Here is a 23,467-nt window from a genome sequence, read left to right as displayed (position 1 = left end):
GACCTAGCTCTTCTAAGTGCTGCCTGGAATATGGTCAAGCCCGCCCTGACCTTTAGGAGTCAGGGCGAACCCGATGATGAAGCATGACACTACTAGAGTGTGTGAGGGTTATTTAACAAAAAGGAATCGCTTCCTTCCCCACGTTTGAACGGATGGTGCCCCACTAGCTGAGAATAGTGCCCAACTGTCTCCATGTCAGGTGGGATATCGGTTTGGAATAGGATTTAGAATTGTGAGGACGTAGCCCCCTCCCACCCTCCCCCGAGGAACACCTCTCTACCCTTCCGGATCAGGTTAAGTTCTCTTCTCCTGTAGCCTGAGTTCAATAGTATCTAATAATGTGCCTAACAACAACTGTTCTAAAGAATTTGGAAGGACTCCCACGGTTAATGAAGAGCCGAAGTGATGCCACAGCTCTGCAGTAACTTGAACAAGATCCACAGCCTGCTGGGATGTGCTCAAGCAGATCCACCAATGTCCAGGATTACTTAGAGGTTTTGTATTCTCAGGTTTCCGTCATCAAGTACCAGGCATTCGGTGAGTAATCTGAAGCACAGAGTTAAAGCCTAATTACAGGAGACAAACATATGTGCCTTCCAGATCCTAGGAGAACGTATTTTACAATGGCTGTGACAATCTGTTTTAGGGGAACTGTCCTCATTTTACCTTCTTAAGAAGTTTCATGTTTGTAGTCATTAGGAGGATATATGCCTAGCCCTTATGTTTTGACAAAAAAACTAAAGGAGATTAATCCCCTGAGCTCTTGCCCTTAGGCCACATCTACTGCACTCTCATTCACGAGCGTTTGTACTTCATTAAGATGCAGAAATGAAATTGCGAAGAGACTGAAAATGCAGATTTGAAGTTCTGCTCTTCAACTGAATGTGGTGACTATTTCTGACGGTATCCGAAACTAATTGTTGGTTTTAGAGGGTATGGAAGCACAGCAATCGTCTCCACACCAGAAAGCTGTGAGATGCGTGAAGGTGGAGGGAATCCTGGCTGCTTTGAACTGACAGTCTCTAGTGCGAGTACCCCAGGAGGGGAAGAGTCGTTTCCATAACCTCTGCATCTGTTCCTCTGCTACTGTACTCTGTATTTGCCCCCACTGCAGCTGAGCTCTGTATCTGCCCCGCTGCAGCTGTGTTCATCCTGCTCCTCTGCAGCTGTGCTCTGTATCTGCCCTGTGGCAGCTGTGCTCTGTATCTGCCCTGCTGCAACTGTGCTCTGTATCTGCCCCTCTGCAGCTGTGCTCTGTCCTCTGTATCTGCCCTGCTGCAGCTGTGTTCTACCTGCTCCCCTGCAGCTGTGCTCTGTATCTGCCCCGTGGCAGCTGTGCTCTGTATCTGCCCCGTGGCAGCTGTGCTCTGTATCTGCCCCGCTGCAGCTGTGTGCGGCTTGCTCCTCTGCAGCTGTGCTCGGTATCTGTGCAGTGGCAGCTGTGCTCTGTATCTGCCCTGCTGCAGCTGTGCTCTGTATCTGCCCCACTGCAGCTTTGCTCTGTCCCCTGTATCGGCCCGCTGCAGCCGTGTTCTGCCTGTTCCTATGCAGCTGTGCTTTGTATCTGCCCTGCTGCAGCTGTGCTCTGTATCTGCCCCACTGCAGCTGTGCTGTCCTCTGTATCTGCCCCGCTGCAGCTGTGTTCTGCCTGCCCCGCTGCAGCTGTTCTCTGCCTGCTCCTCTGCAGCTATTTTCTGTATCTGCCCCGTGGCAGCTGTGCTCTGTCTCTGCCCCCTGCAGCCACGCTCTAGCAGTTTGTCTCGCTTGCATAGAAAAATGTTTACGGCTGGAAGTCACACAGTAATTATATCTGAAAGACTTTCTTTTTTCGAAGGCTACCCATTTAGAAACGTTGCTTCAATTTTCATCTTTTAACCGTCATCATCGATAGCAGGCGTTTTTAACCATTTAACTTCTGTGGACTCCCATTTAATCACAACTTGTACCCGGGGGCCCCACTGAATAATTGTGGGGATCTGGATGTCCACATTGAGTCATTAGTAGAAGCCAGGTACCCTGCCCTAAGCAATTCGATGATTTCAACAGGAAAACAATACACAAAAAATATACAAAACAAGCATTCAGCAAACACACAAATTATTAAATATTTTAATTCACAAGTATTTTAAAAAATCTAATTTTTTATTTAAATGGGAAGGTTGGACCTTTTCTAAATTCAGCTGAGGCCACCCATTGTCCATACCATGCTCTGGTTGATGCACTTGCAGCTCCCACGAATCAATAAGAGGATACCAACTACATTTTTATCATATAACTTCAAATTCCTTTACAGTTGCAGAACGTTTAAAAACACTTCATTTACATTTTGCTTCTTTATTTATATACACTTTTTAATCTGTTAACATTGTTTCATTTTCTAAGCTGTCGCGGACTCCTTGAGTAGGTTTTGCAGACTCCCAGCTCCCCCCCCCACCCCCTCCCCCCTCGGGACCGTAAATTAAGTGCTGCTGATCCAAGGCCAAACGCAGCGGTGCTTGAGGATGGGAGGTCACTTGTCTGAGAAACATTCATTCAGCAGCAAAATCTGCATAACCACTGAAGACATAAGAATATTTGCCAAATTCTTTCCCTAGTGAGAAACCACTTCCCTGCCAAGCAGCGATTAGGTATAATGGATAAAACGAGGAAGTCTATCGCATAAGGACCTTACTTAACTGCTTAAAATTAACATACTCTTGGCAGCTCTCAATCCGAGTGCCCCTTTGGGGCAACATTTCTCCCCCACGTCCACAAATCTACTTTTTTTGGTCTGAGAGGACATGTAGAGGAAAAGCCTGCATTTTGATAGTCGATGTTGTTAAAGAGTTTTCTGGCGACTGATTCTCTATAAAAGACATTGACCAGGCACCGCTTCTTCATTGGCCTAAAAGCCCTTTTCATATGTACAGCAGGAATAAGAATACATGGAATTGGGAGACGGAAAAAACCTCTTCCAAAGAAACTCTAGCCACTAAAGAGGTTGTAGACGGTCTGGTAACTATTTTAAAGGAGGGTAGTGGTGTCTTAGCTTGCAAGGTTTTGTTAGACTTCTCTACTGATCTGAGAACCAAAGTATTGTGAAGGGAAGTATATACATGTAAATAGAGATGTAGTATTTTTAACTCCTCACCCACAAAGAAATATATCTCAAACCTACACCTACCTTCACTATATTTTGGTAGGCGATATTTAGGGAAAAAATTATTTATAGGATGATTATTTTATCTATGATAGTCTGGTACTATTCCCTAACTCTAACCCCATAACTCAAGTCCAGTAGCATTAACTCTAACTGTAACCCTGACTCTCACCTCGTAAGCTTTACCCTCATCCTAAATGTAAATCCCATCCACAACGCGGTGAGCACCTTCACCACTTTCATCATGCTGCGAAGTACCCTTATCCTAACTCCTAACACTAACCTTTTCACTTACCACATGTCAATCCCTTATTATAAATTGAATCAAGGAGAGTGGAAGAGCACTGTACAGAATCCAGGATCTCCAATAGAAAATCTCAACAGTAATGTTCTGTCAGTGGCATGTTTTCCGCTGACGTACTTATGACTGATAGTGATATCACTGGATCTATCCTCCACCAGGAGGAGATGTCTCTCATGCCAGAGACATTTCAGGATCCTTGATATAAAATAACGTGCTTAAAACTACCTCCTACCTCCAAAATCTTCTGACTTTATTTACAAAATACAAGAGGTTGTGGCGAGGTTAAAAATATGTACAGGATGTGTTTGGGGAGTAATGTAGGTGCCACACACACCTATATAAAGAAACATCTGGGCAACATGTTTCAGCCTACTTGGGTCATTGGCTTTTGTTAGGACCATACGTTGATTTTCGGATACCTCTCTTAAGACCACTCGGGATATTTCCCAGGATTACAGTAGTTCTCTCTCCTTGGTGAGTTTTTGGGACGCTTTGTACTCACCTTAATAACAAGCATTTGCAATGCAATAGGTCTCGCATTAGGAAAGTGTGAGCTATTGGTATTGTAAATGACAATTTTTTTTAATATGTGTTGGCTTGGAAAATATCTAAATTAATAGCATTGTTATTCACAAAGCCAATAGCTTACACTTTCCTAATGCGAGTCCTATTGGCTATGGCAATGCTTGTTGGTAGAAAGCAAGGACAGTGCTGTTGTGGTGCAGAGTGATGATGTGGTTGGGCTGAGTGATGTGGTGGTGTATTAGAGTGATGTGGTGACGTATTAGAGTAATGTAGTGGTGTGCCCGATTGATGTGGTGGTGTCCCCGAGTGATGTGGTGGTGTCCCCGAGTGATGTGGTGGTGCCCCCGAGTGATGTGGTAGTGTCCCAGAGTGATATGGTGGTGTTCGCCGAGTGATGTGTGGTGGTGTCCCTGAATGATGTGGTGGTGTTCCTGAGTGATGTGGTGGTGTCCCTGAGTGATGTGGTGGTGTCCCCGAGTGATGTGGTGGTGTCCCCGAGTGATGTGGTGGTGTCCCTGAGTGATGTGGTGGTGTCCCAGAGTGATGTGGTGGTGTCCCTGAGTGATGTGGTGGTCCCCTGAGTGGTGTCCCTGAGTGATGTGGTGGTGCCCCTGAGTGATGTGGTGGTGTCCCTAAGTGATGTGGTCGTGTTCCTGAGTGATGTGGTGGTGTCCCTGAGTGAAGTGGTGGTGTCCCTGAGTGATGTGGTAGTGTCCCTGAGTGATGTGGTGGTCCCCCGAGTGATGTGGTGGTGTCCCCGAGTGATGTGGTGGTGTCCCCGAGTGATGTGGTGGTGTTCCAGAGAGGTGAAGTGGTGTTCCCGAGTGATGTGGTGGTGTCACTGAGTGATGTGGTAGTGTCCCTGCGTGATACGGTGGTGTCCCTGAGTGATGTGGTGGTGCCCCTGAGTGGTGCCCCTGAGTGATGTGGTGGTGTCCCTGAGTGATGTGGTGGTGTTCCTGAGTGATGTGGTGGTGTTCCTGAGTGTCCCTGAGTGATGTGGTGGTGCCCCCGAGGGATATGGTGGTGCCCCTGAGTGATGTGGTGGGTGGTGGTCCCCCGAGTGATGTGGTGGTGTCCCTGAGTGATGTGGTGGTGTTCCTGAGTGATGTGGTGGTGTCCCTGAGTGATGTGGTAGTGTCCCTGAGTGATGTGGTGGTGTCCCTGAGTGATGTGGTGGTGTTCCTGAGTGATGTGATGGTGTCCCTGAGTGATGTGGTGGTGCCCCTGAGTGGTGCCTCTGAGTGATGTGGTGGTGTCCCTGAGTGATGTGGTGCTGTTCCTGAGTGATGTGGTGGTGTTCCTGAGTGATGTGGTGGTGTCCCCGAGTGATGTGGTGGTGCCCCCGAGTGATATGGTGGTGCCCCTGAGTGATGTGGTGGTGTCCCTGAGTGATGTGGTGGTGTCCCCGAGTGATGTGGTGGTGCCCCTGAGTGATGTGGTGGTGTCCCTGAGTGATGTGGTCGTGTTCCTGAGTGATGTGGTGGTGTCCCTGAGTGAAGTGGTGGTGTCCCTGAGTGATGTGGTAGTGTCCCTGAGTGATGTGGTGGTGTCCCTGAGTAATGTGGTGGTCCCCCGAGTGATGTGGTGGTGTCCCTGAGTGATGTGGTAGTGTCCCTGAGTGATGTGGTGGTGTCCCTGAGTAATGTGGTGGTCCACCGAGTGATGTGGTGGTGTTCCTGAGTGATGTGGTGGTGTTCCCGAGTGATGTGGTGGTGTCACTGAGTGATGTGGTAGTGTCCCTGCGTGATACGGTGGTGTCCCTGAGTGATGTGGTGGTGTCCCTGAGTGATGTGGTGGTGCCTCTGAGTGGTGCCCCTGAGTAATGTGGTGGTGTCCCTGAGTGATGTGGTGGGGTTCCTGAGTGATGTGGTGGTGTCCCTGAGTGATGTGGTAGTGTCCCTGAGTGATGTGGTAGTGTCCCTGAGTGATGTGGTGGTGTCCCTGAGTAATGTGGTGGTCCCCCGAGTGATGTGGTGGTGTCCCCGAGTGATGTGGTGGTGTCCCCGATTGATGTGGTGGTGTCCCTGAGTGATGTGGAGGTGTTCCTGAGTGATGTGGTGGTGTTCCCGAGTGATGTGGTGGTGTCACTGAGTGATGTGGTAGTGTCCCTGCGTGATACGGTGGTGTCCCTGAGTGATGTGGTGGTGCCCCTGAGTGGTGCCCCTGAGTGATGTGGTGGTGTCCCTGAGTGATGTGGTGGTGTTCCTGAGTGATGTGGTGGTGTTCCTGAGTGTCCCTGAGTGATGTGGTGGTGCCCCCGAGGGATATGGTGGTGCCCCTGAGTGATGTGGTGGGTGGTGGTCCCCCGAGTGATGTGGTGGTGTCCCCGAGTGATGTGGTGGTGTTCCTGAGTGATGTGGTGGTGTCACTGAGTGATGTAGTAGTGTCCCTGAGTGATGTGGTGGTGTCCCTGAGTGATGTGGTGGTGTTCCTGAGTGATGTGATGGTGTCCCTGAGTGATGTGGTGGTGCCCCTGAGTGGTGCCTCTGAGTGATGTGGTGGTGTCCCTGAGTGATGTGGTGGTGTTCCTGAGTGATGTGGTGGTGTTCCTGAGTGATGTGGTGGTGTCCCCGAGTGATGTGGTGGTGCCCCTGAGTGATGTGGTGGTGTCCCTGAGTGATGTGGTGGTGTCCCCGAGTGATGTGGTGGTGCCCCATAGTGATGTGGTGGTGTCCCTGAGTGATGTGGTCGTGTTCCTGAGTGATGTGGTGGTGTCCCTGAGTGAAGTGGTGGTGTCCCTGAGTGATGTGGTAGTGTCCCTGAGTGATGTGGTGGTGTCCCTGAGTAATGTGGTGGTCCCCCGAGTGATGTGGTGGTGTCCCTGAGTGATGTGGCAGTGTCCCTGAGTGATGTGGTGGTGTCCCTGAGTAATGTGGTGGTCCCCCGAGTGATGTGGTGGTGTTCCTGAGTGATGTGGTGGTGTTCCCGAGTGATGTGGTGGTGTCACTGAGTGATGTGGTAGTGTCTCTGCGTGATACGGTGGTGTCCCTGAGTGATGTGGTGGTGTCCCTGAGTGATGTGGTGGTGCCTCTGAGTGGTGCCCCTGAGTAATGTGGTGGTGTCCCTGAGTGATGTGGTGGGGTTCCTGAGTGATGTGGTGGTGTCCCTGAGTGATGTGGTAGTGTCCCTGAGTGATGTGGTAGTGTCCCTGAGTGATGTGGTGGTGTCCCTCGAGTAATGTGGTGGTCCGCCGAGTGATGTGGTGGTGTCCCCGAGTGATGTGGTGGTGTCCCCGATTGATGTGGTGGTGTCCCCGAGTGATGTGGTGGTGTTCCTGAGTGATGTGGTGGTGTTCCCGAGTGATGTGGTGGTGTCACTGAGTGATGTGGTAGTGTCCCTGCGTGATACGGTGGTGTCCCTGAGTGATGTGGTGGTGTCCCTGAGTGATGTGGTGGTGCCTCTGAGTGGTGCCCCTGAGTAATGTGGTGGTGTCCCTGAGTGATGTGGTGGTGTTCCTGAGTGATGTGGTGGTGTTCCTCAGTGATGTGGTAGTGTCCCTGAGTGATGTGGTGGTGCCCCCGAGGGATAAGGTGGTGCCACTGAGTGATGTGGTGGGTGGTGGTCCCCCGAGTGATGTGGTGGTGTCCCCGAGTGATGTGGTGGTGTTCCTGAGTGATGTGGTGGTGTTCCTGAGTGATGTGGTGGTGTCACTGAGTGATGTGGTAGTGTCCCTGCGTGATGTGGTGGTGTCCCTGAGTGATGTGGTGGTGTCCCTGAGTGATGTGGTGGTGTTCCTGAGTGATGTGATGGTGTCCCTGAGTGATGTGGTGGTGCCCCCGAGTGATGTGGTGGTGTCCCTGAGTGATGTGGTGGTGTCCCAGAGTGATGTGGTGGTGTCCCTGAGTGATGTGGTGGTGTCCCTGAGTGATGTGGTGGTGTCCCTGAGTGATGTGGTGGTGTTCCTTAGTGATGTGGTGGTGTCCATGAGTGATGTGGTGGTGTCCCTGAGTGATGTGGTGGTGCCCCTGAGTGATGTAGGTGGTGCCCCTGAGTGATGCGGTGCTGTCCCTGAGTGATGTGGTGGTGCCCCTGAGTGGTGCCCCTGAGTGATGTGGTGGTGCCCCTGAGTGATGTGGTGGTGTCCCTGAGTGATGTGGCGGCGTCCCTGAGTGATGTGGTGGCGTCCCTGAGTGATGTGGCGGTGTCCCTGAGTGATGTGGTGGTGCCCCTGAGTGATGTGGTGGTGTCCCCGAGTGATGTGGTGGTGTCTCTGAGTGATGTGGAAGTGTCCCTGAGTGATGTGGTGGTGCCCCTGAGTGATGTGGTGGTGTCCCCGAGTGATGTGGTGGTGTCCCCGAGTGATGTGGTGGTGTCCCCGAGGGATGTGGTGGTGTCCCTGTGTGATGTGGTGGTGTCCCTGAGTGATGTGGTGGTGTCCCTGAGTGATGTGGTGGTGTCCCTGAGTGATGTGGTAGTGTCCCTGAGTGATGTGGTGGTGTCCCTGAGTAATGTGGTGGTCCACCGAGTGATGTGGTGGTGTTCCTGAGTGATGTGGTGGTGTTCCCGAGTGATGTGGTGGTGTCACTGAGTGATGTGGTAGTGTCCCTGCGTGATACGGTGGTGTCCCTGAGTGATGTGGTGGTGTCCCTGAGTGATGTGGTGGTGCCTCTGAGTGGTGCCCCTGAGTAATGTGGTGGTGTCCCTGAGTTATGTGGTGGGGTTCCTGAGTGATGTGGTGGTGTCCCTGAGTGATGTGGTAGTGTCCCTGAGTGATGTGGTAGTGTCCCTGAGTGATGTGGTGGTCCCCCGAGTGATGTGGTGGTCCCCCGAGTGATGTGGTGGTGTCCCCGAGTGATGTGGTGGTGTCCCCGATTGATGTGGTGGTGTCCCTGAGTGATGTGGTGGTGTTCCTGAGTGATGTGGTGGTGTTCCCGAGTGATGTGGTGGTGTCACTGAGTGATGTGGTAGTGTCCCTGCGTGATACGGTGGTGTCCCTGAGTGATGTGGTGGTGCCCCTGAGTGGTGCCCCTGAGTGATGTGGTGGTGTCCCTGAGTGATGTGGTGGTGTTCCTGAGTGATGTGGTGGTGTTCCTGAGTGTCCCTGAGTGATGTGGTGGTGCCCCCGAGGGATATGGTGGTGCCCCTGAGTGATGTGGTGGGTGGTGGTCCCCCGAGTGATGTGGTGGTGTCCCCGAGTGATGTGGTGGTGTTCCTGAGTGATGTGGTGGTGTCACTGAGTGATGTAGTAGTGTCCCTGAGTGATGTGGTGGTGTCCCTGAGTGATGTGGTGGTGTTCCTGAGTGATGTGATGGTGTCCCTGAGTGATGTGGTGGTGCCCCTGAGTGGTGCCTCTGAGTGATGTGGTGGTGTCCCTGAGTGATGTGGTGGTGTTCCTGAGTGATGTGGTGGTGTTCCTGAGTGATGTGGTGGTGTCCCCGAGTGATGTGGTGGTGCCCCTGAGTGATGTGGTGGTGTCCCTGAGTGATGTGGTGGTGTCCCCGAGTGATGTGGTGGTGCCCCTGAGTGATGTGGTGGTGTCCCTGAGTGATGTGGTCGTGTTCCTGAGTGATGTGGTGGTGTCCCTGAGTGAAGTGGTGGTGTCCCTGAGTGATGTGGTAGTGTCCCTGAGTGATGTGGTGGTGTCCCTGAGTAATGTGGTGGTCCCCCGAGTGATGTGGTGGTGTCCCTGAGTGATGTGGTAGTGTCCCTGAGTGATGTGGTGGTGTCCCTGAGTAATGTGGTGGTCCCCCGAGTGATGTGGTGGTGTTCCTGAGTGATGTGGTGGTGTTCCCGAGTGATGTGGTGGTGTCACTGAGTGATGTGGTAGTGTCTCTGCGTGATACGGTGGTGTCCCTGAGTGATGTGGTGGTGTCCCTGAGTGATGTGGTGGTGCCTCTGAGTGGTGCCCCTGAGTAATGTGGTGGTGTCCCTGAGTGATGTGGTGGGGTTCCTGAGTGATGTGGTGGTGTCCCTGAGTGATGTGGTAGTGTCCCTGAGTGATGTGGTAGTGTCCCTGAGTGATGTGGTGGTGTCCCTGAGTAATGTGGTGGTCCGCCGAGTGATGTGGTGGTGTCCCCGAGTGATGTGGTGGTGTCCCCGATTGATGTGGTGGTGTCCCCGAGTGATGTGGTGGTGTTCCTGAGTGATGTGGTGGTGTTCCCGAGTGATGTGGTGGTGTCACTGAGTGATGTGGTAGTGTCCCTGCGTGATACGGTGGTGTCCCTGAGTGATGTGGTGGTGTCCCTGAGTGATGTGGTGGTGCCTCTGAGTGGTGCCCCTGAGTAATGTGGTGGTGTCCCTGAGTGATGTGGTGGTGTTCCTGAGTGATGTGGTGGTGTTCCTCAGTGATGTGGTAGTGTCCCTGAGTGATGTGGTGGTGCCCCCGAGGGATAAGGTGGTGCCACTGAGTGATGTGGTGGGTGGTGGTCCCCCGAGTGATGTGGTGGTGTCCCCGAGTGATGTGGTGGTGTTCCTGAGTGATGTGGTGGTGTTCCTGAGTGATGTGGTGGTGTCACTGAGTGATGTGGTAGTGTCCCTGCGTGATGTGGTGGTGTCCCTGAGTGATGTGGTGGTGTCCCTGAGTGATGTGGTGGTGTTCCTGAGTGATGTGATGGTGTCCCTGAGTGATGTGGTGGTGCCCCCGAGTGATGTGGTGGTGTCCCTGAGTGATGTGGTGGTGTCCCAGAGTGATGTGGTGGTGTCCCTGAGTGATGTGGTGGTGTCCCTGAGTGATGTGGTGGTGTCCCTGAGTGATGTGGTGGTGTTCCTGAGTGATGTGGTGGTGTCCATGAGTGATGTGGTGGTGTCCCTGAGTGATGTGGTGGTGCCCCTGAGTGATGTAGGTGGTGCCCCTGAGTGATGCGGTGCTGTCCCTGAGTGATGTGGTGGTGCCCCTGAGTGGTGCCCCTGAGTGATGTGGTGGTGCCCCTGAGTGATGTGGTGGTGTCCCTGAGTGATGTGGCGGCGTCCCTGAGTGATGTGGTGGCGTCCCTGAGTGATGTGGCGGTGTCCCTGAGTGATGTGGTGGTGCCCCTGAGTGATGTGGTGGTGTCCCCGAGTGATGTGGTGGTGTCTCTGAGTGATGTGGAAGTGTCCCTGTGTGATGTGGTGGTGCCCCTGAGTGATGTGGTGGTGTCCCCGAGTGATGTGGTGGTGTCCCCGAGTGATGTGGTGGTGTCCCCGAGGGATGTGGTGGTGTCCCTGTGTGATGTGGTGGTGTCCCTGAGTGATGTGGTGGTGTCCCTGAGTGATGTGGTGGTGCCCCTGAGTGATGTGGTGGTGCCCCCGAGTGATGTGGTGGTGTCCCTGAGTGATGTGGTGGCGTCCCTGAGTGATGTGGTGGCGTCCCTGAGTGATCTGGCGGTGTCCCTGAGTGATGTGGCGGTGCCCCTGAGTGATGTGGTGGTGTCCCCGAGTGATGTGGTGGTGTCTCTGAGTGATGTGGTAGTGTCCCTGAGTGATGTGGTGGTGCCCCTGAGTGATGTGGTGGTGTCCCCGAGTGATGTGGTGGTGTCCCCGAGTGATGTGGTGGTGTCCCCGAGGGATGTGGTGGTGTCCCTGTGTGATGTGGTGGTGTCCCTGAAGTATATCTGCGAGATGAAGAGAGGGTGGTAAATTGGATGAGGAAGATGAATGAATAGGAGACAGGAACAGTAAGCACGGGAGAGGCGAGGGAGAGAGGAAAGAGGAGGAAGGGGCCGAGATCCAAGATCAGCGAGGGAGGAGGTTGGAGATAGGCCAAAATTCATAGGAGCGAAAGCAGCGAGCAACAGAAGTGAGCCTGTATGGTAGAGAAGAGCCAGGGCAAACAATATGAAACAACAAGGTCGAAAGCGAGAGAGAGGGGAAGAAACAGAGGTAAGGAGAGAGAGAGCTGGATGAAGAACAGACCATGAAAACAAGTAAATAAAGGCTCACGAGAGCGAGGCCAGCAAGTTCGGGAGCGCATTCCTTTGAAGTCTGATAGGGGGGGGGGGCGGGGGAGCGGCTTCCTTTGAAGTCTGATGCCGAGTGATGTGGTGGTGTCACTGAGTGATGTGGTAGTGTCCCTGCGTGATACGGTGGTGTCCCTGAGTGATGTGGTGGTGTCCCTGAGTGATGTGGTGGTGCCTCTGAGTGGTGCCCCTGAGTAATGTGGTGGTGTCCCTGAGTGATGTGGTGGTGTTCCTGAGTGATGTGGTGGTGTTCCTCAGTGATGTGGTAGTGTCCCTGAGTGATGTGGTGGTGCCCCCGAGGGATAAGGTGGTGCCACTGAGTGATGTGGTGGGTGGTGGTCCCCCGAGTGATGTGGTGGTGTCCCCGAGTGATGTGGTGGTGTTCCTGAGTGATGTGGTGGTGTTCCTGAGTGATGTGGTGGTGTCACTGAGTGATGTGGTAGTGTCCCTGCGTGATGTGGTGGTGTCCCTGAGTGATGTGGTGGTGTCCCTGAGTGATGTGGTGGTGTTCCTGAGTGATGTGATGGTGTCCCTGAGTGATGTGGTGGTGCCCCCGAGTGATGTGGTGGTGTCCCTGAGTGATGTGGTGGTGTCCCAGAGTGATGTGGTGGTGTCCCTGAGTGATGTGGTGGTGTCCCTGAGTGATGTGGTGGTGTTCCTGAGTGATGTGGTGGTGTCCATGATTGATGTGGTGGTGTCCCTGAGTGATGTGGTGGTGCCCCTGAGTGATGTAGGTGGTGCCCCTGAGTGATGCGGTGCTGTCCCTGAGTGATGTGGTGGTGCCCCTGAGTGGTGCCCCTGAGTGATGTGGTGGTGCCCCTGAGTGATGTGGTGGTGTCCCTGAGTGATGTGGCGGCGTCCCTGAGTGATGTGGTGGCGTCCCTGAGTGATGTGGCGGTGTCCCTGAGTGATGTGGTGGTGCCCCTGAGTGATGTGGTGGTGTCCCCGAGTGATGTGGTGGTGTCTCTGAGTGATGTGGAAGTGTCCCTGAGTGATGTGGTGGTGCCCCTGAGTGATGTGGTGGTGTCCCCGAGTGATGTGGTGGTGTCCCCGAGTGATGTGGTGGTGTCCCCGAGGGATGTGGTGGTGTCCCTGTGTGATGTGGTGGTGTCCCTGAGTGATGTGGTGGTGTCCCTGAGTGATGTGGTGGTGCCCCTGAGTGATGTGGTGGTGCCCCCGAGTGATGTGGTGGTGTCCCTGAGTGATGTGGTGGCGTCCCTGAGTGATGTGGTGGCGTCCCTGAGTGATCTGGCGGTGTCCCTGAGTGATGTGGCGGTGCCCCTGAGTGATGTGGTGGTGTCCCCGAGTGATGTGGTGGTGTCTCTGAGTGATGTGGTAGTGTCCCTGAGTGATGTGGTGGTGCCCCTGAGTGATGTGGTGGTGTCCCCGAGTGATGTGGTGGTGTCCCCGAGTGATGTGGTGGTGTCCCCGAGGGATGTGGTGGTGTCCCTGTGTGATGTGGTGGTGTCCCTGAAGTATATCTGCGAGATGAAGAGAGGGTGGTAAATTGGATGAGGAAGATGAATGAATAGGAGACAGGAACAGTAAGCACGGGAGAGGCGAGGGAGAGAGGAAAGAGGAGGAAGGGGCCGAGATCCAAGATCAGCGAGGGAGGAGGTTGGAGATAGGCCAAAATTCATAGGAGCGAAAGCAGCGAGCAACAGAAGTGAGCCTGTATGGTAGAGAAGAGCCAGGGCAAACAATATGAAACAACAAGGTCGAAAGCGAGAGAGAGGGGAAGAAACAGAGGTAAGGAGAGAGAGAGCTGGATGAAGAACAGACCATGAAAACAAGTAAATAAAGGCTCACGAGAGCGAGGCCAGCAAGTTCGGGAGCGCATTCCTTTGAAGTCTGATAGGGGGGGGGGCGGGGGAGCGGCTTCCTTTGAAGTCTGATGCCGAAGCTCAGACAATGGTTGTGTGCGAGCGGCTTCCTTTCAAGTCTGATGGGGGGGAGCAAATGGTGAGCGCGCGCCCGGCACACATGCACTGGCCATAATCCGCATTCCAAAGCCTTCTGGCAGCCTTTCCTGTAGCCCCTACATAAGTTTCGCCGGAGCAATGCGCAAGCGCATTGGCTCAGGCGAGACCTAAAAACTGTTGGGGCTCCATTGGTGTAGGAGGGAGAAGGACTAGTGGCGCTCTGCTTTTCTGAAGATACTGTTCCACAGAGTTCCTCCCGGCCTGCATCTAGAAGGAAGTGCAACCATTGGTCGTTTTCCCCTTATTATTGCCATAACTCTAATATAAATATGATATTAACCCTTACCTTCACCATCCCCTTATGCTCAAACCAACTTGCCCTAACACATCAAACCTCAACCTTAAACTTACCCGAGGATTACATGCCTTTCCCTAACCCATGACTAAGGATTCCCTTACCAAATCCTTAACCTTAATCCTAACACTAACATTTTGCATTGTCCTATAATACAGATTTATTTCCTTTTGGTTCTAACTTTTTTCTGCAAACTAAAAGTTTTCATATTTTCAGTTCTCACTTTGTCTGCCTCACTTTTATTTCGGAAATACTGACCTGCAAGGGTTGAGGGTGATAGACCCTGGCACCTTTGCTAACTTATGACCAGGTCTAATTAAATCATGTATCTCTGAGAGAGATAATCAGACTTTTTAAGAGTCATGGCTACTGTGCCAAAACACGAATGGACTTAGAGATGCATTTAGGGTATGGAGGACCAGAGGCTGTATGCCTGAGGTGGGGGGGAGGGAGGCAGCTTCTCCACTGACCCTTCAGCATTAGACCTGCTGTATACACACATGACCACCACATCGATGCCTTTTTCTTCCCCAAAGCGCCCTTGCCTCCCAGACAAAAACAACATTAGCTAAAATAAGCATTGACAAAGCCAATAGGTCTCCCCTATGCAAGAACCAATGGCTTTGGCAATGTGTATTAGCCATGTTGTACACTGGGGTGTGGCTGCTTTTTCAGTATGGCTAAAGGTTTTTGGAGTAGGGAAGGGCAGATTGGAGTGGGGTAGATTGGAGTAGAGTGGAGAGAGGTAGAGTGGATTGGAGTAGAGTGGGGTACATTGCGGTAGAATGGGTAGATTGTATTGGGGTAGATTATGGTAGACTACAGTGGGGTAGATTAGAGTGGGATAGATTGTAGTGGAGTGGGGTCAATTGCACTGGGGTAGATTCGAGAGGGAGAGATTAGAGTAGAGTGGAGTGGGGGAGTGGGTAAGATTTGCTTAGTAGATTGGGGTGGATGGGGTAGATGGGGTAGACTGGAGTGAAATAGTGTAGACTGGAGTGGAATGGGGTAGACTGGCGAGGAATGGGGTAGACTGGAGGGGAGTGGGGTAGACTGGAGTGGGGTAGATTGGAGTGGGTAGATAGGAGTGGGGTAGATCAGTTAGAGTGAAGTAGGATACATTGGGGTAGATTAAAGTGGAATGGGGTAGATTGGAGTGGGGTATATTAGGGTGCAGAGAAGAAGGGTAGAGTGAAGTGCGATAGAATAATGTGGGGTAGTTTGGATAGATTAGAATAGGGTAGATTGGATAGGAGTGGGGTAGATTGGAATGGGGTGGGGTAGACTGGAGTGGGGTGGAGTGGGGTACATTGGTTAGATTGGGTTGGGATAGACTGGAGTGGAGAGGGGTGGGGTGGGGTGAACAGGAGTGGGATGGATTGGGGTGCAGTGGGTCAGATTGGACTGGAGTGGGGTATATGTGAGAGGAGTGTGGTAGATTGGGAACGAGTTTAGTGGAGTGTGGTAGATTGGGTGGATTAGAGTGGGGTAGATTGGAGTGGAGTGGGGTAGATGTGGTGGAGTGGGGTAGTTTGGAGTGGGGTAGATTGGGGTAGAGTGGAGTGGGGTAGATTGGTGTGGAGTGGAGCTGGATAGATTGCAGTGGAGTGGAGCCTGGAGTGGAGCTGGGTACATTGGGGAAGAGTGGACTGGTGTGGATTGGGGGGCGTTTGGAGTGGGGTGGGGTAGATTGGAGTGAAGTGGAGCTGATTGGAGTGGAGTGGGGTGGATTTACATGGAGTGGGGTACATTTGGTGGATTAGAGACGGGTTGATCAGAATAGATTGGGGTAGATTGGAGTACAGTGGGATTGATTGGGTGGAGTAGGGTAGATTGAAGTGGAGTGGGGTAGTTTGGAGTGAAGTGGAGTAGGGTAAATTGGAGTGGTGTGGACTGGGGTAGACTGTAGTGGAGTGGGATGGATTGGGGTAGACTGGAGTGGGGTAGATTGGAGTAGAGTTGACTGAGGTAGACTGGGGTGGAGTGGAGTGTGGTAAGTAGTGTCAGGGGATAGAGGTGAGAGGGGTAGAGTGGAGTGGTGTGTTGTGTCATGGAGTGAGTGGGGTAGAGTGGAGCGGCGTGGATTCGAGTGCTGTCAAGTCTCAGAGTGTCTTGGAGTGGATGTGTGTAGAAGGGAGTGGCATGGCGTAGAGTGGAGTGTCGTAGAATGGAGTGGCACAGAGTGGAAAGGCATACATTCAAGTGGAGTGGTGTAAAGTGGAGTGGTGTAGTGTGGAGTATGCATGGTGTGTAGCACCGACATATAGTTTTACTGCACTCAAACGATAATGTGTGGAAATGTCATCACCTAATGTATTGATGTGTTTTGTTCATATTTAAATATCTGAATTCCTAATTCTGATCTATAGAAAAAAAAATATCCTACACCCACTCTTCTCTCATGGGTACTCACCAGGATTGTCACATAAATTCTCTCACTTTGGAAATCAGAGAAAGAAAAGTAAACACAATGCCACCTTGGAAGACAGACCCAACACGTGACCTCTGCCTTTGAATGCACAGCAAATGTGACAAGAACATGATTTAAAGGCCTGTTTACAGAAAGTGGGTACTCAGAATGATACAGTAAACAAGGGATACTCATTGGAGGGACAAACTTATGCTGGACAGCCTAGAGCAAATTAAGTCAAAAAAGAAACTGTGAGATACAAACCACAAAGGCAATAGTAAGCAACAGAAGAAATGCATTCCCAGTGAATCTTTCAGAATGCCCACATGAAGTCATAAGCAAACCAGACAGCGCTGTCTAGTAGGCTTCAACCTAAAAAATAGATGGCAGGCCTGCCAAGCCTTGGCAGATCTCTTGCCTTTATTTACATGGCGCTCTATATTGGGTAACCCTTCCAGCACTATATCTACTCAGTTGCAGATGCTACTTTACCACCCACATCTAAATGATGCCTCTAGATGACAGAGAATTGTGTCTATATTTGAACAAGATCACACAGCCTTTGCTGCTACATCTCCTATGGTGTTAGGAGTCAGAATTAACGTGTTTCTTTGAGTTGCCAGCATAGGGAGTAGACCCAAGATAATATGTACAGACCCATCCTCTTTGCTCATCTTATCACATAGATGGTAAAGATCTTTATTAAATCACTCACATTCTGTACGTTAACAAAAACAAAATGCTGAACACATTTTCTGTTCAGAAGCAAAAATAAATATCCAGCCACAGATCCCGACCACAGGAACTAGAATACAACTAAAAACGGCATTTGTGATGAACAAATACAATCTATGCAAGCATAGAAAAAGCATTAGCAAAAAAACCACAAATGAAAACAAGATGTAAATGGAAGATTTAAAACATCCTTAATAGGCTCAATGTTCAGACACTAAGGGTCTCCTTTTGAGTTTGGAAGGTAATCCCCACTTTCCGGAGGACACTTTAAATATACAAAGTACAATCCACCAGCTGAATTTCCTCCACCATAGAATTATCATTATCATTATGGATGACACTTGGCCGGTGGATTTTGCTCCATATCTAAGATTTATACCACAAATGAGAAGGTTTTAATTTCCTTCAAATCCCTAGAGAAATACCTTTGTTGTGCCCATCATAAGAAAAGTGAGGAGAGTAAGCTGTTCAAGTGCATTCTGGGATATGTTCTGGTCAGAATTAATCCTTTCTCTTAAATGAAATGACCATTTTAGAGATGGCACAATTGGCTTCATATGCATAGATAATGTTTGTTAATACTAAAGTTCTGTACAATCTAATAATAGCTTACAAATATTATTTTGAAGTAGGAGTTCTAAATACCCTCTGTGTCTTTAGAGGACTCTCAAGCATGAATCTGAAAGCAGCCAATGCTAAAGAGGTTTCTGCCAGCCTTACCAGAATTAGAGTATCTCAGACACAAAGGACCTGATTTGGAGTTTGGCGGGTACGTTACTCCGACACAAACGTGGTGAATGTTTGGTTGACCATATTACAACTGCATTATAGCCTATGACACTTGTAATACAGCAGACAGGTTATCCGTCATGTTTTGATAGTGTATCCTGTCTGCCAGACTCTAAGTCAGGTTCTTAGACTGAAGCCTCTAAGAGCCTATAGCCTAACACGAAGTTGAGTTGATAGTAGCTTCGGAGACAGACAACGATGTATGCTTTCCCGAAACGGCTCCTCCCTACAGCCCATTTGTCTTCAGTGCAATGTTCCCCTGTGGCCTGCCAGTGTTACTGTACCACCTTATGGAAAATGCAATTGTACAGTGTGGCTATCCTATTTGACCCAAGTTTTCTTGGCTCGTCCCATCGGAGGCCCCCAGTCATGGTGCTGAAAGGATCCAGTGGTCTGGTTCCTGACCCACACAAATTCCATGCCTTTTTATGTGGCTGAATCCAAAAGAGCCACCCGCAAGACACATTATAATCTTGGCTTGGCCAGTAGGCTCTGGCCTTGCAATGGAGAGTGAGCTGACTCTGGCTCCCCGAGAGCAGTCCTGCTGATGCTGATGACCTCCCTCGTGTTCAGCAACAGTCCTCTCAGGAGGCTCCGAGGTCCTCTCTGAATCTAGACTTAGTGGTTGGGGCTCTGGTGTGATGGGGCATGTCTGTGTTCCAGTGTATTCACCATCACCAAAAAGCTACTGAGCCGATACTAAATATAACTACCCACCCACTAACTCCCAGGGAGCTACATGGAGATAGGAATTTGGACTGTTTCTCTTCTCATCAGCTAGGGGCCTCTCACTGCGTCCTGCTGACACTGATAATGGGTTTAGCCAGGGCATCCTTTCTGGAGCTCCAGAAGCAGGGACATTCTAACTGGAAACAACAGTTGGGCGTTTGTCCAAAGATGTGCCCCACTTCCTAGTCAGGTGTAAATGATGGATGTCCTCCAAGACCTCTACCTTCCTTTTACCGAAACAACTCCACCCCCTTAAGCAATACCCAGTGGAATAACGTAAAATGATGTGCCCCCTGGAGAATGTGCTAAGAGGCTCCTAAGACTCCCATATGTCACGGATATTCATAGTCCTGAGACTGAATAAGAGGTCCCTGAAGGATGCACCCCAACACCGCAGGGATTGTTGGAGTCTGCGTTATTCCCTGGCCATATTTAGAAAGTTGCTTTCCTCCCTGCCCTCCAGTGGGATCTACACAGTCCCACCTCTAGCCATGCCTGACTGGCCAATGCCCTTTTCCAGTTCCTTTGGGGGCGTGAAGAATGAGGCACTTTCAGTGTTCACAGAACCGGTTCCAGGTTCCTCATATCGCCACCCCTCTCTCCACTTCCTTTATGAAATGAACGGGTCTCTCCCGCTCCAGGAATAGGTTCCGAGATCTGTATCTGAGCCTTATTCCATCCCCACCTCATCAGGGACAACCATCACCAACTCACTCTAATATTGAGTCTACAGCCAACACATTACAGCACTAAAAACCGACATAGCACCTCAGAGACGGAGATTCCTCACCTAAAACTTCACAGAAGCAGGAAACCCCACACGCTCACTGCACCGGGTATCCTGCAGCAACTCGCTGTACAGGGAACCATCTCTAATTCGTCACACTGTCCAGTACTTTAAGGGGTATGGGTCCCTCCGGGTCTCAGACTGGGTAGTAAATACAATGGACATTAAAGCAGGTCCCTATTGGGGCCTATATTCATGTTCTTAACACTGATCAGTTTCTGAACCATAAAAGTACAAAACGTTAAGATAACCAATATCTGCGATTTAAGTCTAGTTTTCATTCCACGTATTTTACTTAAAGTTGCATGAGTATTATCAATTTCCAGGATGTTATTTTTCTTATCATATAGCATATTACTTTGGTATAGTGCATACTTTAAAATGTCACCTCAAGGCGTTTATAATTGGTCACCATTGAGACCTCTGGAGTTGAGCCTGAAGGCACTGCAAGCTTCTCGCAGTGCCTGTCAGTGGGTCAGATGCTCAGAACACAAGGTCCTCCAATTCTTGGCCTCTCTTGAGAGCACACGGAGCAAAGACCACATCTTCCTGTAGCAATTGTGAAACTGTGTGTGAAGGAGGTAAACAGTTGTCAAAAGACTGACCCGGTAGAGGTAAAATAAATGCTGTGCTTACAGGTGAGGGGGTGCTCTGTGTGTGTTTGGGGGTGGTAAAGTGAAGGAGATGCGAGAAGGTGCATTCAGGGTAGAGTGAAAAGAGGGTGCTGATGCTGAAGAGGAAAGAGACGAGCTGTGAGATATGCTGAGGGAGGAGATGTGGAAAGAAAAAGGGTGAACACGTCTAATACAGAGTGAAAATAACAGGAGTGACTGAGACACTCTGAAGACTATTACTCCTTGCACAGTTCTTAGCAATGTTTAATTCCGTCTCCTTATTAATTACAACAAATGTATTCTTGATACCCAATAATCTTAAACAGCAAACACCCATTGATAAAACCAACAAACCTGGCTGCTTTTTGGAGTGTCGGTTGTTGTGTTATATAGCTAGATGCAATATTGGAAAGCTCATACAGGCTCGTAAAGGCTATATTGTTGGGTGGCACACTATGGAAATCACAAGAACGTCGTTTACGTTTAAGCCACGCCCTTAGTTACTACACCTTAGTTACTAGACCGCACCCATTCTAGAGATCCCTCACACTTTTTTCATTCCACTTAAGAACTGACTGTTTCAGGAACCGTCCAACATCGTCCAGACAACCCCAGAATTTCCTTGCACCAGGGACAGTTGCCGTACTCACTTCCCCAACAGCATTCTCCTCCCTACACCTCACTGGACCAAAGATCACCCCAACCAACTCACTGTGATGGGGACCACAAGAGAAGAGACCGCTGCACCGAATGCCCCTCCCCCATGTCTTCACTGTGCACTGTACAGGGGGGTTTCTGGGCACCACACCTCGATGCATCAGGTCCCTGGCAATCAGGAGACCCCCCTCCCCTCGTATGACCCTCGCCGCAGCCGCACACCCTGTTGCGTGAATGTCACTGCCCTCCCACAGCTCACAGCACCAGGGATTACCTCTCGCACACATTGCTCCCTCAGGGAGTATCCCCAAAACCACCAAGGTACAAGAGACCCCCTTCACTCCCCCCCCCCCCCCCCCCCCCCACACACACCTCCCGCTCCCCCCTAACGACTAGGAAGCCTCGTCGCATCCCTCCCTTGCACTCGCCTGCAGCAGTTCCTCCCCTAAACATCTGCGTGCACCATGGACCTTCCACCCCGCCTCCCAACGCCTCGCTGTAGCCGCAGAGTGTGGGGCCGTCAGCCTCATTCCCGAGGCGGGAGATGCATGGGTGCTCGCGCCATGCCAATAAAGTGCAGGTGCCGCTCCCTGCAAAACAACCCTCTCCACCTCCCTTCCCAATAAGCCTTACCCCGCTCCTCATGCCGACGCCTCAGTCCACGGCGGATCCGGCCTCACTCGCCCCCATGATCTCCGCCCCACGCCCCTCCAGCGCTGCCTCCCCAGGTCCCTCCTACCCTCCGAGACGAGCGCCGCTCTGCGGGCCACACTCACTGGGCTCGGTCACCATGGAAACACAGCCTCCTTCCTCATCAGTGGTCCATCTCTCCGCGGTAGGGTGGGGCCAAGGATGGGGGTGTGACGGGTAGGGGGTGTGGGGACCCTCCACGGAGGGGATGGGTGTTGCTGCTGGGGAAGGGCAGCGTGAATGAACTAAGAGAACGAGAGACGCACCAGGTGCGAAGACACAATGTTTAGGTGCGTGGGGGACTCGCTAGTGGACAGGGTGGAATGTGAGGGGACATGGAATGCGGGGCGTGGGAAGTCTCCACGACAGAGACGGTCTTAACATGGAGGTGGAGCGCACACGGGGATTCCACGGCGAAGATGGGCAGAGAATGGGTGTCGGTGCGGAATATGAGGAGTCTCCACTGTGGGTACGAGCCAAGGATAGGAGTGAGGGGAATCCGAGCTAGGTCGGAATACAGGGAAGCACCATAGAAAGCGTAGATGAGCTACACATTACTACATTCGCATTGGCAGAGTATTTTAGGGAGGCCGACTTTCCACTGCAGCGAGCGCCTGGGCCCTGAAACCATCCACCAATCCAGAGACATTCAAATGAGTCCTAGTGACAATTAGAAGCCCCCCCCTATTATGACTGCATCAGTAGCTAGACAGTGTTCCGTTATGTCGTCAGCAGTAAAAGAGACACTACGTTTCTGACGTCATAATTAGCGAGACATCGTGCATAAAGACATCATCCCCAGTGGGCAGTGCTCAGCAGCCAGACTGTTTTCATGATTTATTGTATTATACTGTATTGTAATTGCATTTATATACCGCTTACTACCCCTGACGAGGCGTCAAAGCGCTTTTTTTCGGCGAGTAGCACGCTACTTCAGAACCCAGAAAGGATTAGTGCTGAATAAGTATAGTGAAATATGAAAGTAATTTGAGTGGTGTATACGTTAGTCAGTTATTTGGATTCAGAAGGATAGCAGAAGCATAGAGGAGGGAAAAAAGGTTTGTATTTCTATAGCGCTTGTTACCCCTGATGGGGTGTTGAAGCGCTTTTTTGGGGGTTAGCAGGCTACTCCGGAAACCCATAAAGGATTAGTGGTGTATTAGTATAGTGAAATATGAAAGTAATTTGAGTGGTGTATATTAGTCAGTTATTTGGAGTGAGGATAGCGGATGGACAGAAGAGGGAAAAAGGTTTGCATTTATATAGCGCTTGTTAACCCTGATGCGGTGTTGAAGTGCCTTTTTGGCGAGTAGCACCCTACTCCTGTACCCATGAAGGATTAGTGTTGAATTAGTATAGTGAAATATGAAAGTAATTTGAGTGGTGGGTATGTTAGTCTGTTATTTTGATTGAGAAGGGTAGGGGATGGATGGAAGAGGGAAAAAGGTTTGTATTTCTGTAGAGCTAGTTACTCCTGATGGGGGTGTAGAAGCGCTTTTTTTGCGAGTAGCAGGCTATCCGGAAACCCATAAAGGATTAGTGGTGTATTAGTATAGTGAAATATGAAAGTAATTTGAGTGGTGTATATTAGTCAGTTATTTGGAGTGAGGATAGCGGATGGACAGAAGAGGGAAAAAGGTTTGCATTTATAAAGCGCTTGTTAACCCTGATGCGGTGTTGAAGTGCCTTTTTGGCGAGTAGCACCCTACTCCTGTACCCATGAAGGATTAGTGTTGAATTACTATAGTGAAATAGGAAAGTAATTTGAGTGGTGTATATTAGTCAGTTATTTGGAGTGAGGATAGTGGACGGACAGAAGAGGGAAAAAGGTTTGCATTTATATACCGCTTACTACCCCTGACGAGGCGTCGAAGTGCTTTTTTCGGCGAGTAGCACGCTACTCTGAAACCCATAAAGTATTAGTGCTAAATAAG

At 50.7% G+C, this 23,467-nt stretch overlaps 1 protein-coding gene across 1 annotated transcript in view; it reads right to left on the bottom strand.

Annotated features, from left to right (window-relative positions):
- Positions 1-21,503, bottom strand: part of ARHGAP23 (Rho GTPase activating protein 23) — a 606,970-nt gene extending 585,467 nt beyond the window's left edge. Inside the window, exon 1 of the mRNA XM_078645608.1 lies at positions 21,477-21,503. Coding sequence (XP_078501734.1) covers positions 21,477-21,488 — 12 coding nt within the window. The 5' untranslated portion in view covers positions 21,489-21,503. The remainder of the gene's footprint in view (positions 1-21,476) is intronic.
- Between the last annotated feature and the right edge of the window lie 1,964 nt (positions 21,504-23,467).

Source organism: Lissotriton helveticus, chromosome 5_1 (assembly GCF_964261635.1).
Source record: "Lissotriton helveticus chromosome 5_1, aLisHel1.1, whole genome shotgun sequence".
Lineage (NCBI taxonomy): Eukaryota > Metazoa > Chordata > Amphibia > Caudata > Salamandridae > Lissotriton > Lissotriton helveticus.
The sequence above is the reverse complement of the archived record's forward strand: the minus strand, read 5'-3'. Positions and strand labels throughout refer to the sequence as shown.